Source organism: Oryzias latipes, chromosome 21 (assembly GCF_053564925.1).
Source record: "Oryzias latipes strain Hd-rR chromosome 21, Olatipes_Hd-rR_3.1".
Taxonomy (NCBI): domain Eukaryota; kingdom Metazoa; phylum Chordata; class Actinopteri; order Beloniformes; family Adrianichthyidae; genus Oryzias; species Oryzias latipes.
Window position 1 is genome coordinate 30897202 of NC_136257.1, and position 16480 is coordinate 30913681.

The 16480-nt window shown below is 41.4% G+C and overlaps 2 protein-coding genes across 2 annotated transcripts in view; one reads left to right on the plus strand and one right to left on the minus strand.

Annotated features, from left to right (window-relative positions):
- Positions 1 to 9003: 9003 nt before the first annotated feature.
- Positions 9004 to 16034, minus strand: ndufa10 (NADH:ubiquinone oxidoreductase subunit A10). Its single transcript, XM_023950681.2, has 10 exons — positions 15893 to 16034; positions 14881 to 15049; positions 13228 to 13443; positions 13069 to 13155; positions 12875 to 12996; positions 12728 to 12807; positions 12320 to 12374; positions 12163 to 12248; positions 11950 to 12058; positions 9004 to 9187 (listed from the first exon to the last, which is right to left on the minus strand). The coding sequence occupies exons 1-10, from the start codon at positions 15965 to 15967 to the stop codon at positions 9119 to 9121; spliced, it is 1068 nt and encodes a 355-aa protein (XP_023806449.1). The 5' UTR covers positions 15968 to 16034; the 3' UTR covers positions 9004 to 9118.
- The window catches only part of LOC101170061 (aryl hydrocarbon receptor), a 40907-nt gene continuing 40345 nt past the window's right edge, over positions 15919 to 16480 (plus strand). The window contains exon 1 of the mRNA XM_011490013.4: positions 15919 to 16059. Within this exon, the coding sequence (XP_011488315.2) occupies positions 16028 to 16059 (32 nt within the window). The 5' untranslated portion in view covers positions 15919 to 16027. The remainder of the gene's footprint in view (positions 16060 to 16480) is intronic.

Sequence of the window (16480 nt, forward strand, 5' to 3'; positions counted from 1 at the left end):
CTCCCTGTTTGTCCTTCCACCTCTCCATTTTCTCATCCATTTGTTGTTTGTGTTGATGCATGCAGGGGTGGGAGGAGGATGGGGGGAGGGGGGTATTTACAGGCTGGATGTGATGCTGCGGCGACGGCGTCTTTGTCGCCGCCGGCTCCTCTCAGTTTTCAGTTCTGCAAATAAAAGCCTCAGAGAGGAGAGAAAGGTCTCCACAGTAATTTCACACAGAAACTCAAATATCTGGGAGCATGCCGGCCGCCTCCCCCCCAACTCCTCCCCCACAGGTCGCATTCATTCCCGCAGCAACAGTGCCACCTGCTGGCGGAGCCACGCAATGAGCCTGGGCCCCACAAATGGTTGCATCGAGCAGTTTGAAGGGCGGTGAGTGGCTCATCGGCGGCAGCGACTCCCCTTCCTCTCCTCATCGATGAGTCTAGGCGTAGATCCACACGCCACTGCCTCAGAGCTGCATCCGTGTGCTGAGCGGCGGCGTGTTGATCCTCATTCTGAGAGGTCAAACGTCAGAGAGGACGGACGCCAAAATCCTACCAACCCCATCAAGGATGACCTTCAAAGCACATTAAGCTAAGCCACGCCCATTCTCCCTCCTTTTTTCTTTAAAACATTTATTCCAACATTTCCAGTTTCATTGATTCTCTCTGTAAACGCTTCAAATTAAACTGAATGTGTTCAAACACAAAAAATGGAAAAGTGGAGGAACTCCTCCAAAGACAGAAGACGGATCTGAAGTCTTTTGTTGAGTTTACGTGACACATTTAATTTTGATTTTTGGGGTTAAAAGTTTAGGCTGAAGGGAAGCGTATTGCATTCAACAAAAAAAAAAAAAAGTTTCATGTATTAAAAAAAGGGTGATCTTCATTCAAATCTTTTCTCTGATCTTCGTTCTAATATTTTCAAGAACTCCAAACAGACCAGAAGATGAGCTGCAATTAAAAGTTGAAAATGCACAACGTGTCCGTGTCATACAGAGTTTAGTTTATGTGCTCGTCTTTTTTGTTCTTCCTACTGACTTTATCCACTAAAGATTACAGAGTAAAACATGAGGAAATTAATAATTATTGACCAGTATGAACCGTTCTGTTTCTGAGTTAATCCAATGACAACATCGGGAACAAAGCAGGGAAGTCCGTAGGTGATCTGCTGGAAGATCACGCTGTGGGTGTGGTCAACTTCGTCAACTTCACTGTAATGTTTTCAGAATTTGCTATATATTTTTTTCTGAATTTGCTCTAATTTTTTCTAGAACTACAACAGTTGTAGTCCTAAAGCGAGGAGATAAGGACACGTCTAGAACTTGCATGACTTAAACACGCTGGTTCACTCTGAGAGAAAAAGGAAGGATATTAGAGATTTCTGTAGGGTTTGTTTGAACAACGTCTTTTGTGATGTTTTAGAGATTATTTGTGGTGAGTCCCTGAGAAACTGCTGTTGTTTGCCTGGGGTGTTTTCGTGTACTTTATTGACGATCCCTGCCTGCCTCTGCAGCTTCACATGAAGGCAAAGGGTGTTTTCTGCATTACCACAGACACAAACAAACAGCTCATACTGGTCAAAAGAACTACATCCAACATTTTTCTCTGTCATTTTTGTGGATAAAGTAAGTAGGAAAAGCGATACCATTACGAACACAAACAGATCATGTCTATGACACGGACATTGTGGATTTTCTAGTTTTAATCGCAGCTCATCTCCTAGTTTTCATGAGCAGATGAGGTCAGTTCCCAGCCTGTTTGGAGTTCTTTGCTTTTGTGGTTCTTGAAAATATTAGAACGAAAATCACGAAAAAAGATTTGAACAAAGATCCCCCATTTTTTGTTGTTGTTTTTCTTCATTTGATTAATTAAAAATGGAATGGAATGTGATACGCTTCCATAAGACCGAGGCTTTTAATGATGAACAATTTAGCAAAAGTCACCATGTAGTTTTTTTTTACAACAGTGCTATGTCCCTTTGACAATCCCAAAAGTAGAATCAATGTAAAGCTAAATACAAATCCTAACATGCTAAAAACTGAGCTTTGATCAAATAGAAGTTCTGAATTTTCCGTGAAACATCCAGGTTTGTACCATCAACGCTGAAGAAAAGAGATGAGCATCAATGGCCACATACATACCAACAATATCAACGTACAAGTGCCAAACTGAATCAGACTCCTTCCTTAAGGCAACTGTAGCTAAAAAGCTTGACCTCAACAACAGAAATGCTACATTCAGTGCTAAGCTAGCTGAAGAAAAAATACTAAAAATAAAACTAAAATTATCTCGACAATGCTGAAAACAAATTTAACTGTATTGGTACGGAGTGATTTTTGTGCCATTATTCCAGTGCAATACTGACTTTTGAGGGTAAAACTTTTGTGTGCTCAAAAAATTATTTTGCACTTGACGGTTGATGCTGATTGATTAGAAATTCTTCCAATCGCGCACAAACCCGATCCCGTCTGCGAACTGATTAGAAGAATTTCTGACCAGTCAGCATTAATGTTCATGTCCATGTCTGTGATTGGCTGGCTTTTGAGGTACATTTGTAAGTGCATTTATCTCTTTCAAGTGCAACTTAATTTTTGGAGTACACAAAGGTTTTACGCCCAAAACAGTGAGTGTTGCATTGAAATAATGGCATAAAAATTGTTCCATACATTCCTAACTGCAACTATGGCTAAAAAGCTTAACGTCAACAACAGAAATGCTACATTCAATGCTAAGCTAGCTGAAGAAAATACATGACAGCTGCAATTAGCTCTACAATGCTGAAAAAATTAAAGTGAGAAAGTAAAATAAATGTTGTAAAAGGCTACTTAAAAATCTTAAATAAGTAAATAATAAAAACAGATGAGCAACTTAAACGTAAAAGATATTTCTAAAATGCTAAATATTTTGTTTTGATCAAAGGGAACTTCTGAATCATTTACTAAAAGTTCAGTTTTATTCCATCAAAAGAAAAGAGAGCCGAATATCAGCAGAACCGGAAAAAAACAAAAATCAGACTCAGACTCACAGTTTTATGCAAATTTAGCTAAAAAGATCGACGTCAATAACAGAAATGCTACATTTAGTGCTAAGCTAGCTGAGGGGAAATACATGAAAGCTGAAATTAGCTCAACAATGCTCAAAAAGTTAAATTACTAAACTAAAAGTAATTAGAGTAAAATAGATCTCATAAGAAGCTACATAAAAAGATGAAACAATTATATAAATTAAAGATTAACGTTCTGTAACAACAAATATTAGTGAATTTTGCTGAAATACCTTTGTTAAAATTAGCTGAGAAAATTGTTTTTTGGGCTAAATTATCGAAAAATGCTCAATTATTTGAAGACTTCTAAATTAATAGTTTTAGTGTTGGTTTAAAAAAAGTCAAACACATCAGAATTTGTATAATCAAAATGATTAAAAAACAAATTTGCACTCCATTACATTGCATCCAGACAAACTTCCTTTATTAAATCTGTGATTTTTTCACTTCTTTCTGGTTGAAATGTTTCTGTTGCTGCTCAGAAACATCACTGAAGTTCAGAATTCTCACCTCTTCTACAGAGAAACAGGAGGTCTCTGGTTCCATTAAAGCTACAGCAATGAAGGAGGTGTCTTGTTTCTCTTGCTTTGCTCTTGTTGGTTACCATGGTTTCAGGCAGCACAATAAAGAGGAGACCAGCTGAGACCAGAAAAATACAGATGAACAAATATGAGGGGAGTAGGTCACCGAGACCCTCTCTGCTCGACACAACACAACACACACCAGAACAAACGGGGACAAAACTGTTCCCGCTCAGACACACAAATTCAACACAATAACATTTCAGCAAAAACTATGACCTTTACCAACACAGAGTCTGTGCTGCATGAAGTCTGACACCAGCACCTGGATTTTCTAAGGGAAACATTTATAAAAGATGTGTTCAACCAGGTAACTGTGCCTTTTCAGCATGAACTGGCAGGTCCGGTCCACAGAATGACCAAAGTATGGACCTTCATTTGATGCAGATATATATTCTAGTTTATTCTCCTGTTAAGCTTTAGCTTTCAGCATTTTTAAACATGTTTTTCATGTTGTGTGAACATAAAACGGAGCAAGTTTTATTAAAATACAAGGTTTGAATGGTTCTTTTTTCAGAATAGACAGAATTATGCCTTAGCAGCAGCCTTAGCATCTTCTGTTAGCATTTCAGACTTTAGCTAATTTTTAGATATTCCTACCCTAACCCCTAACTACTAAAAAACTATATAGTGCAACACTATGTAGTGCCCTGAATTTCAAGGCAATTCTGACATCATGCTCACTACTTTTTTTTTTTAAATGGCGAAAATGTCGTCATCGACTTCACTAAGTTGAAATGTAATTGATATGATTGTTTTGCGACGATTATTTATGAGTCCACTGTCTTCTGAAGATAAAAATGTTGGTTTATTTAAAAAAAAACCATTTAAATGCAATTTCTTCCGCCCAAATTGTTCAAACGCAACGCATTGTGGTCTACATTCGCCAATGTGGTATACATCGATGTACACTGGTTTTTCACAGCGACTTCTGGGAAATTTCTAGGGCACTGGATTTTGGAATTGTAGGCTATGTCGGAATTCCCTCATTACTCGCTACATAGTGTGTTCGCCATTTTGTAGTGCCGTCCGAATCTATTCCAAAATTGAGTGCCCTACAAATTTTCCAGAAGTCTCTGCGAAAAACCAGTCTGCATCGATGCTCACTAGATTGGTGAATATAGACCACAATGCATTGCAAAGAAAATATATTAAAATACATATTTTACTAAAATATCAACATTTTCATCTTCAGCGGATTCATAAATGGTTATCGTAAAACGCTCATATAAATTATATTTTAACTTTGTGAAATTGATGACGTCAATTTCACAATGAGCACAGTGTCCGATTTTTAAAATCCAGGGCACTAGATAGTCCCGCATTAGATAGTTTTTCAGCAGTTAGGGATTAGGGATTTAGAATTCGGACACAGCCTTAGATTAGGACAGCACTACAAAATGGCGAACTCACTATATAGTCAGTGGTGAAGGAATTTGGACACAACCAATAACCATTACTTTATTCTGTATTTTTAACCTACTCTGCCATATGCTCTTGTTGTCTTGCTAACCGAGCCTACAAATGTTAAGTTACCAAGAAGCTAACTGTTAGTTAGCTTTTAGCTAACTTAACCGGGCAGTTTCTGTCCATTAGCTTAAAATGTTGTTGATTGTTGTTGTTTAACATTTACAAAATCCAAAAAACTTTGTTTTTTTCACCTGTTCTCGGTAAATAAAGCCCTCTGCAGTTAGACTTCTTTTACATTCAGGTATTCTGCAGAAGTTTGTATCCAAAGCAACTCAGAAATACAGACTAGATCTATCAAAAATAAACAAATGATGTTAAAAAAATATCGGATTTGGGTTTTCCTTTTGTTCGGTTTATAAAAAAACTACAGAGAATGGCAGTTCTTTGTGTTTTTATATTTTCTAATTATAGAGAATTTTTGTGAAGAGAAAAAATACTAGAAGGACTTTTGTACTTTTAGACAAAATAAACGAGGACTCCAAACATCAGACCCACACGTACCACACTGATGGTATTCACACGTTTACGTGCAAACGGATGGAAATACATGTTGGCCACACGTTATACATGCGGCCAAGATACCCATGGCGAGGTTGCCTGCACATATTTTAACCCTTGTCCTATCCAAGGCATTTTAAAGTTGGGAGTGGGGACATCTGGACCGTATAAGACAGCACAAAGGTTAAGTGCGTCCAGGGCTGAATGTTGTTAGTTGCTTGTATTAACCTAAACATAACCTTTCCTTCAGTTCCATGCAGCCAAGAAAAACAGTTTAGCACTGGCCACACCTTTTCAAAGAATTACGTACAAATAGTCAAAAAATAAATAAATAAAATTCAGGTATGGAGTTGAAAACTGAACGTTCGCGATCAGTTCCCACATAAACTTCATGTTTGCAAAAGTAGAACTCAATGCTCCAGCTTGGAAGCCATTATTCTGACTTCAAATGGAGACATTTTGTTACCAGTCCTCTTTATTAATTTTCTTTTGGCGTCTCTCAGTCACACAGACGTGTTGGCTCTTCATCAGTGGTGCTCCACCGTTAGTCATCTTCATGTCTGTGGCGTCGGTTCTGCAGGAACCTCACCGCCGCCGGGCGTCTGCGCCTGTTGGACCTCAGTGTTGCTCCTTCGTCTGAGTTGTTCCGGCCTCCATTAGTTCAGTGTGACAGTTCCAGGTGAGTGTGCTGTCATCTCCCCCCTTGGATTTGTGCCAGCAGCTCCATGCTCCGCAGTAAACAAGCTGCTGACCTTCTAACACTGTCACTCCACCAGGAGTCTATTTCTGCTCTGTTTGGGATCAGACTGTGAGGGATGTCGCTTCCAGAAACCAGTTTTTTTGGTTCATTTTCAACATCTTGGAGGAAAAAAATATTTAAGAAAAAATATGTTTTGAAGGACTAAACTTTTGTCAAATTGATCAAATTAGCATTGCTAGCTTTAGCATTGATGTTAGCAGCAGAAAATAAGTATTTTAAATATGAAACTTCTTTTCGCTGTTTTCATAAATGAAGTATGCAGCATCTCGTCGTGAATTTTTTAACGTATGCTTGATTGTTTGTTTTAATTTTACATTCAATTGTGTCACCTAATGTAGTGTTTGGCTTAACCCTTGTGCTATCTTAGATGACCCCAACCTTACACTGACATGTAATTCCTAACATGGCAAAGGTGGATAGACTTCCAATGTTAAAGTGCCTTGGATAGCACAAGGGTTACATTAACCGATTTTCATTTTAACTTATTAATTTTATGTATAATTAATAGTTTTTTAGCCTTTTGATGATTTACAGAAGCGTTAAACCTTTAAATTAATAATCTTTTGGAATTTTTGTCAATTTGATTTTGGTTTAAATTAGACAGTTAATTAGCTTTTGTAGCTTTTTGTTTTATAGTTTAGCTTTTCGTAGGATATGTAGAATTGAATTGTATTTTATATATTTAGTGTATGATTTAATTATTACTGTAACCCTTGTGCTATCTTAGATGACCCCACCCTTACATTGACGTGTTCTTCCTACCATGACAAAGGTGGATAAAGGTGGAAAGATTTCATGTAATCCATGGACACCAGTGAAGATCACAAATCATTGAAGAAAACGCGTTCAGAGCACTGTCTAGTGGGTCTAGATGACCCAAATCAAAACGTTAACGTGCCTAGGATAGTACAAGGGTTAAAGCGAAAAATAATACCACAGTATTAGTACAGTATTTGCCTTTTTTTTAATCTTTTCCTTGCTTTGGGCTAGTTTACGAGCTAAGTTGGCATTTTAAAATTGCTAGAATAAGTTATTTCTTACAACAGTGTTCATGTTTTATCATCATTTGCTAATATAGAATGCATTTGTTGGCTTTTACTTTAGAGATAATTAGGAATAAAACTTAAAACTAAATTTTTATTGTTTTTTTTTGTTTGTTTGGGGGGCTAGTTTACGAGCTAAGTTAGCATTTCAAAAGTGCTAGCATTATTTATTTTTGTAATAATTGTCAGGTTTTATCATCATTTTATAACATGGAAGTGTTAATTTCTACTTTAGTGCAAGCCAAGTTAATGTTTTTAAATTTGTTAGCATAATTTAACAATTATTTTGCCAAATCCTCAATTTTTAAATAAATTATTCATTTATCTAATCTGCAGATAATTATTTTTTTAAATCTTTTTTTCTTTAGTAATTCTCTTTTGTTTGTAATTTCTTGTATATTTTATGTTTTCACTTTTTGCAATTGGTTTCTATACTATTAGCTTTTAAAGTAAAATAAACATTGTTAATTTTAAACTTTTCAGAGTTAAATTTAGAACTTTAATGTGATGTAACAGCATTTGAACATTTGCCTTTTTTGTGTGTGTGAAAACTCTGTTTTCTCATTAGATTATTGTAGATTTTTTAATTAACCCTTTCATGTTTTCCAGCTTTTTTTTCAGGTTTCTAGTCTGATTTTTTGCACAGACTGACCTGATGACGCAGAGAAACCATGAGACCTTGATGTCCCTCGCTAATAACCCTTGTGCTATCCTATGACCCCACCCTTACATTGACGTGTTCTCCCTACCATGACAAAGGTGGATAAAGGTGGAAAGATTTCATGTAATCCATGGAAACCAGTGAAGATCACAAATCATTGAAGAAAAAAGATTCAGTGCACAGTCTAGTGGGTCTAGATGACCCAACTCCCAATGTTAAAGTGCCTAGGATAGCACAAGGGATAAGGAGGTTCTCTTGTGGGTGGTGGAGCCACGGCGTTCAGGCCAGTAACCAGACCTAATGCTTCACGCTGACTCAGCATTTATGCTGAAACATCATTTAAATATAGAAACGGGAGACGTGGGTGCCTGTGACCTTTTCTCTTCCGTCCAGAAGTTTGGGGCATCAGTGTCTGACCTCAGAGCGTTAAAAGACGTTCTAATGCAAGTGGGAACATCTGGAAAGCTTTCCGACTCCACATTGATCCAATTTAGCACCTCCTCAGTAAAGCAGCGCGATGCAAGTGAACTTTGACCTTGTAACCCCCTAACATTGGGAGTTGGGTCATCTAGACCCACTAGACAGTGCTCTGAACCTTTTTTCTTCAATGATTTGTGATCTTCACTGGTGTCCATGGATTACATGAAATCTTTCCACCTTTATCATGGTAGGGAGAACACGCCAATGTGAGGGTGGGCTCATCTAAGATAGCACAAGGGTTATGAAAATGATGAGACACAAAAATAAAGGAGACAAAGTTAAAAAATTAAATAAAGTAAAAGAATCTAGAATTCGTTAGAGAAGTTAAAATCTGCGGTCAGATGTTCGGTCGTAACCGAACGACCGGAGTGTGTCTCCACTCTTCCGTGCACGTTAGAGTGCGCACGTAAGCTCTTCATCTTCAGGCTTCTCCAACCCTGCAGCTCCTCTTCTTCAGCAGCTTCAGGAAGATCAACACTCAGAAAGGCTTTGAAATCCAAATTTATTCTTCCAACACACACATATATATATATAACATTTAGGATGTACAATCGAGCGACCGCGTCCATGGCAACCATCCGTCCAAAGGGCACGGCGTTCACTTGAACCAGATGAGTTTGTCTCCAGCGTCTTCATTGTAGCCCGGTGCATATTTCTTCCCAGGAAGCTGCGGAAGAAAAAAAAAAACAGACGTTTGTTTGACGCGACTCTTGTTTGAGAAGCAGGTACAAACATTAGTTGCCGTGGAAACAATGTGGATTTCACACAGAGTTTTTTGTTTTTTTCCGGTTATGCTACAGTCACAGAAACAACGGCCACCGCGCGATGGGGAGGCATCGGCAGAATCTTTCAACATCTCAAGCCGCTGGCCCATTTTTTGGGGAAAATCGGTGGCGTGGTCACGAAGGAAGTCACTGTAAACGTAGGCGGCCACAGGGTCTCCAGACGGCGGCCGCCCGGTAGCACATGAACAGTCACTGTCCGAGCAACAGTCTGCACTGCAACCACGACCTCACCCAACAACGCCTTCGCCCAATGTTCTTCCATCAACGCCACGATGAGTTTTGTGCAGCAGTGATGCCGTCTACCCATTTGGACCCACGGTGGCCGGCTTTGTCATATTGACATCGGTCATTGCCGGGCACCCGGCCCACGTCAGCAGCCCTCATCGAGCGCCCGCGCTGCCCGCCACCGTCCGATTTCAAACAATCGTTGAGACCCTCCTATCAGTCAATGATCACGCCTCCAAATGTGCCCGGGCGAACAGAGACCCACAACAGAAAATTGTCAACTTGCTGTAAACTTTTTACTTATTCTTAAAGCCTCGCTGGCCAGTGGCATTCTGGGAAAATTGGTTTTTGATGGTGTGATTCTTCAGAAGCTCCACCTTTACCAAGCTTTGTTTTTAAAATGTTGTCGAAGCTTCCTCAGAGCAAAGACGACCGCTCTACTGGACCTTTGGCCTTCATTTGGAGGCGGAGCCTCCTTGTCATCCGTTTTGGGGGCGTCGCAGGAAAACTTCCTGTCATCTGTAGAACCACAGTTTGACATGAGGTGGCGCTCCTCTGAGGTTTCATCTTGTCACGTCTAAACGTGCGTTTCTGACCAGTAAGGACCACCTTCACTCCTGGATCTTCTGACCTTCTACAGAAACACAATGAGCAGCATGAAGTTTAGGTTCAGGATGCTCTGGACCAAAGAGCGCAGTGTGAACATGTCCGGAGGAAAAAAAAACATCAGATTATCATGACATCAGCTTTAAACTAAAGTCATGTTTTTATCTGAAATCTTTAATTCAGAGATTTTTATTTTGAAAAACTTTGGTAGAAAAAAAAAGGTGATTCTCATTATTTTACAAAATTTTTACGTTTTTGCAACTTCCTTCAACTTATTTGGGTGTTTTTAAGTAGCAACTTGAAGAAAGATTTGAGTTTGAGTGGAGGAGAGGCAGATATTTATAGAAGGGAAAGCTCCCAGCGGTCTTTGAATGCAGCATAACTGCTCTGAATATTCCCTCCTTTTTAATCGGGAGCGGCGCCATTCTCAGCAGCGGGTTTTGCCGCCGTTGTTCTCGCAGCGAAATGTCAGGTCGCGACCCCCCTGCTGCGCTAGGCGGCTCGGCCCGTTCAGCAGGAGGGGACAAACCCGTCTGCAATCGATACGCCGGAAAGGTCAACGCAAATGTTTCCCCAGAAGAGCGCCGACACGGGCGGGCGGAGAGAAAAATCCCACTTTCTGACATTTGTAACGACGAGCGGCGCCATAATTCACTGAAAACCGGAGCGGGAAGACGAGACGCTGAAGGAGGGAGGAGCTCCACGGAGGTAAAATTCCACCATCAGAGTCTCTGGCATCACATTTATCCAGAGCCAATGAGCAAACGCAGAGGCAGAAAGGGCAGATCCACAAATACCCGTTTGCCGTCGTCAGCAGGTTTGAGGCGGCGTCTCTGTACTCAAACTTCAAAACTGGGGGTACAAACTTTACACACTCCTTCAACTGACGAACTCAAAGAATCACGGAAGAATTGAAAAATGTCGCCGTTAGGTGAAACGTTGGCCTCAAAGAAATGAAAGGACCGCAAAAAAACAAACAAAAAAACCCCAGAACAGAACCCTGAGGATCTCCCAAACAAACATCTCAGTTGAATTCGATTTAAAAGTTCAATAGAGGCCACAAATTTACATTACGCAAAAATATTTTCCAAATTGGTAAATAAATATTATGATATAGAAAATTTAAACATCTCTTTTATTCTAGAAACATATGATTTCATTTTATCGCTTCTCTAAAGAAAAGAAAACGTTTTTTTTAAATACATATTAATAGCTGCGTTTATGTGGACAAAAGCAATCGGAATAAACGTAAACGGATAAAATAAATAAAAACGGACTGGTAGAGGACGGTGTGTGACCTGGCATGAATGCAGAAACGCCGGCCCACAGTCCTGAGAAACCGTGTAAACAATCAGGTGAATTTGTGTTTCCAGTTGTGTCCAGATAAAATAAAGCCTGGTGTTATTCCCACATATATATGTGCAGCCGGGATGCACAGTGCTGCACTGACCGCACAGATTTAGAAATTATGAGCGAACAGGTACTTAATAATAATCATAACAATAATAAAAGCATGTTTAGAAAATCATCTCGCTTTATGCTGCAGCTCTGTTTGTTTACAACAAGCCATAACAAACACAGCCGCGTTTTCTGACCGTTCCCCTTCCCTTTCCTCCCATAACATGCAGGTAAAGTCGTTTCACAACGTAAACATCTGAAGTACTTCCTCCAACAAGCTCTAGTGGGAGGAGCTTATCAGAGCGGGTCACTAGCAGAGCGGGTCACCGGTTCAGATGCTTTGATCCTCTACAGAACTCCATTTTTTTTTTTTTTTTGCTGCAACATTCTAGATTGTGAAGCGGAGCGGACTCACTGCTCTGTAGGCGTAGTATTTCTCGTCATAGTCGTGCGCCCCGATGGTGATCTCCGGCAGGAACCTGGGTATGTGCGTCAGCGTGGCCACCCTGTGTTTGTCCTCCGCACTGAAACACAGAATCGGGAACTTTTACCCCCAAAGTCTTTGAACACGAAGAGGAGCGGCCCCGAAGCGGCGTGTTCGGGTGCTGGTCGCGGGCGAGGAACTCACAGCATCCTCATGTGATGATAGCTGACGTCGTCCTGCTCCAACCACGGCCCCTTCTCGAACTTCAGGTACTCGATGTCCTCCACCACCTGCAGGACAGGCAGGGCGTCAACGCCGCTGCAGACGGAAAGGTTGGAAAAGACTCCGGCGGTGGACTCACCCGCTCCACGTCCTGCGCCTCCGTGGCGTCGTAGGTCAGCACCTCGGCTTTTTCCCTGCAAGATAAGGAAGAAAAGTTTGGAGCAACATCTGCAGAACCGTCTCATGTCCTTCATCCTTCATCACAGCCTTTTGAACACTTCACCTGTCATGTTTTATTTTGAAAATCCAGGGAAGTTCTTCCTCTCTAAAGCATTTCCTTTAATCTCTGACAGAAGGACTTCCTGTGGTCTAAACTGACTACCTTTAACTTTTTAACGCTGATTCTTAACAAAAATGACTATTTTACATTTTATTGATGTGTCGACAAAGAAAAATTTTCATTTTTTTTTTTAATTTAAAAGATTCCAGATTTTCGTGAACGAGAACCACGAGGGTGAAACGTGTGAAGCTTTTGGGGATTTCTAACCTGATTTCAGGGAGAAAAGTCTTTTTGTAGGACTCCTCGATGCTCTTCAGGTACTCCAGAGGAACGTTCTGCAGGTAAGGCTGAAAAGGGTCGTTAGTTTGAGCCCGAGCGGAGCGGAGCCGAAACGCCTCCCCGCCGGCGCCGTACCTTCCCGCTCTGCCGGAGCTTCTTCTGCACCTCCTCGGCCGGCGAGTCCACGTACACCACGAGGTGCGGCGGCAGGAACTCGCAGATGCTGATGTTCTTGATCTCGTCGTAGTGCTGCACGCCTGCAGGAAACAAAGGTCTAAATCAGCGCGGCTTCCTCCTGGCGGCGGCGGGAAGGCGCCGGCGTCACTCACACTCCTTCCTGATGTACCCCTGCTTGAACATGGCGTCCAGGAAGACCACGTCGCTGAACGGGGAGCGCTCCAGGATGACTCCCTGACCTGCGGGACCACAGAGCAGGTGAGGAGGAGAACTCACTTCCTGATTCAGATCACATGACCGCAGGCTCTCACCTGTGCTCAGCAGGTGTTCGATGGCGTCGGAGTACTGCAGCAGCCTCATGGCGTACATCCACATCTGCAGCCGGTAGCTGTTCCCGTCCGCCGCCTTCGGATTCGTGTAGAACTTTTCCAGACTGCACATCCCGTTGAAGTCCAGCGGCAGAGGCTCCGCCTCCCCGGACATCTTGTCCAGGTAGAAGTTGTCGGCTTCAGGCATGTAGAGCATCCCTGCAGGTGCAAGCGTTGAACCAACAACCCCACAGACGAACGCCGGCGAGCAGATTAATAAATGCAACATTTTTTATGAGTTTGAAACAGAATTTCTTTTTTAAAGTTTTGTAACTGTTTGTACAGAGACTCACAGTCCAATCAAGCATTAAACTCACAAATGCTACACAATAACAGAGTACACAAGATGAAAATCAGCCATAAATTAAAGAATTGAAAAAATTCGAAATGACATTAAATAATAATACAGTGGAAGCTAAAAGGATAAATAAAAGGGCGTCGGTTCCAGTACGATTGGATATGAAGATGTGCTGAAGCTTGCAGAGTTTTCATTCTGGAAGACTCTTTACGTCACCTGCAGCTTCTTCATTAACGTCTGATCGCAGATTCACGATCTTTTTGAATCAAGTAGAGTGTAAAAAAAAAAAAGCAAGAATCGCTTTAAAAAAAAAAAAAAAAATCCATCTCAGAGTAATTTCAAATGTCTAAACTAAACAAAGCGAATGCTGTCAACGCAAATAAATAAATCTAAAATAAAGGGTCACGGCAGGTTCTGATTTTCAAAGTAAAACGATCGAGTGTCGTATCTGTTTTCAAAGCCTTTCCAGTGGTTTTTCATTTTTAGGCAAAATTTTCAAGGACAACGTTTCTGCAGAGCTTAGTAGTTAATCAGAAATTCACCTCTGGGTGGGCGGGGCTTCTAACTTTCAAAAATGTAGTGAGCGATATCAGAGCAATCCAGCCGTCCAGTTCTGATCCAGATTCCAGCTCAGATGAGGAAAACAAAGACGTTCACGGATCTGTTTGTCTGACAGAGGGTGCATCGGAAAGGGGCGGAGCAGGGAGCTTGTGGCCCCGCCCAGAGTATTTTCTAGGTCACGAATACGATCTTTTTCAAACGGCCTCTTTTCATCTGCTCCTGATTCACAGCAATTTGAGTAGAGAAATACTCAGAAAAGTAATTTTTAGCTTAATTTTCCTAATCTGCCCTTCGTCATCAGAAAAATGTGACAAGAACTTGTTAAAAACCCCGAAAAGATGATTTTCATCAGAGGTTTTTTAAACATGCTGCCGCGTTTCCTGTTGTCTTGAAAAGCCTCTCTGAAGCTGAACTTCTAGCAAAGATTATTTATCATATGTTGGAATGTAATTTGGTAGTTTTTTTCCCCTCACAGACGGTTCCACTTCTACAGTTTGTGACGGATGCAGAACAGAGGATGTGGAGAAAAAAACAAACTTTTTTTTGCGTCTTCACTGGGTGTTAAGGACGTTTCCACCGTCTTTTGTGACGTTTGGCACCAGCTGATGGTGATAAATGTTCCATTTCTGGTAAGAATCCGGATTTGATCAGTGAATCGCGTCGCCGCCTAACTGACGATTCTCTGTCTCTGCCGGCTCAGACCCGGAGACGTCCGGTTCCGGCCCACGCCAACTCACCCAGTTTGTCGGCGAGCTTCTGGGCCAGCGCTCCTTTTCCTGAGGCCAGGTTTCCATCCACAGAGATGATCTTGCTGTACTGCGTCAGTCGGGGCGTGGTCCTCTCCCCGAGGGCGTACGCCCACCAGCCGTACTCCAGACGCCTGGCGGCGCTCACGTGAAGCCTCGCCTGCAGAAGCAAACGGGTTCGTTCATCCGAGGCAACAGTGCAGCAGAACCCTCTGGATGAGGCTTTTGGGGGTAAATCAGCTCTGAGGGGCGAGTTGGGTCTCAGATTGTAGAGATTATAATTATTTACATTCCTGAGAAACTAACATTTTCTAGTTTGTTTTTAAATAAAGTAGACTCTGCTCCACATATAACAGATCTAACTTTATTTGCATTGAGAAACTTCTGGGTTTTGTTTATTTAGTTTAAAATATAACAAACTGTTTCTTAATGAATAACATTGTTCATTAAACAGCCTATTTAGTCACTTACATAGTTTACATTCTAAATAATATTTGAACATGCTTCAAGAGGAAACTGCGGATGTTTCTTATGCCTTCCAGCAAGAATCCTCAGTTCAGGTCCTCGCAAAACACCATCCGGCATGTTTTCCATCCCAGAATTCCACGCTGCACTCAAACGCAGCTGGTTTTAATTGCAGCCTTTATAATGTTTTTGCAAAGGAAGACGGTGAGCTGAACTAGAGTGGCATGGAAACATGCAGGACGCTGCTGTCCACAGTCAAACTATAGCTCCGGTTTCTCAAATGTAGGAATGATGGGAAACAAAGATGGAGTCCAGCTGTGCCGAATGTTTAAAGCTCGCGAGACCTTTTCTTTGAGGGAAAAATGATGTTTGTACTTTCAAAAATTCCTTTTGATTCAAGTTACGTCCCAGTTTGGATCGGAAAAAAACTAGTGAGCAGAAGCGGTGCTAACTTTGCTAGCGGCGTTAGCCTGCCCTTGTGAGTCGGGGATTTCGCGACGCTTAAACCGGGAGGTACCGGTTCGGTTCCGGGGCTCACCTTCTGGGCCGCGCGCCCCGCTTCGAGAGCGAAACCCCCCGCTGGGAGCAGCAGGCGGGTCACCCTTAGAGCCATGGTTCAGCGTCCTCTAACAGTGACCTGAGGTCCACAACACCGAGGCCCTGTGACGTCACGATGGGGGTCCAGCAGACGTCTGAGGCTGCCCGGTGAGTGCCTGTCTTAAATCCACTTTTTAACGGGAGGAAAAAACGTTTTTATTCTAACTTTTATAAATTGACTCGATCAAAATGACGTTCTACAGTTTAATTATACATTTTGTCGCCATGTTTTCTTCTTTACAACACAAAGAAAAAATAAATTTGACTGAATTCCTTGTAGGGATGATGGGACACCCTCTGCCCCGCTCACCAATCACAGCGGCATTTCAGCAAATCAAACAGCAGAGGGCGCCATTGATTCTTTGGCCTTTGTAAGCAATGCAGTGACAAAGAAAAATCTAATCAAACTTTTACAAGACGAAAGTAGAGCATTGTTAGATTTAATTCTACTAAAATTAAGAAATATGCGGATTTAAGATGCTGCATTAAAACCCTAAGAGAAAAAGGAAATTCTTTTTAAACTATTTTA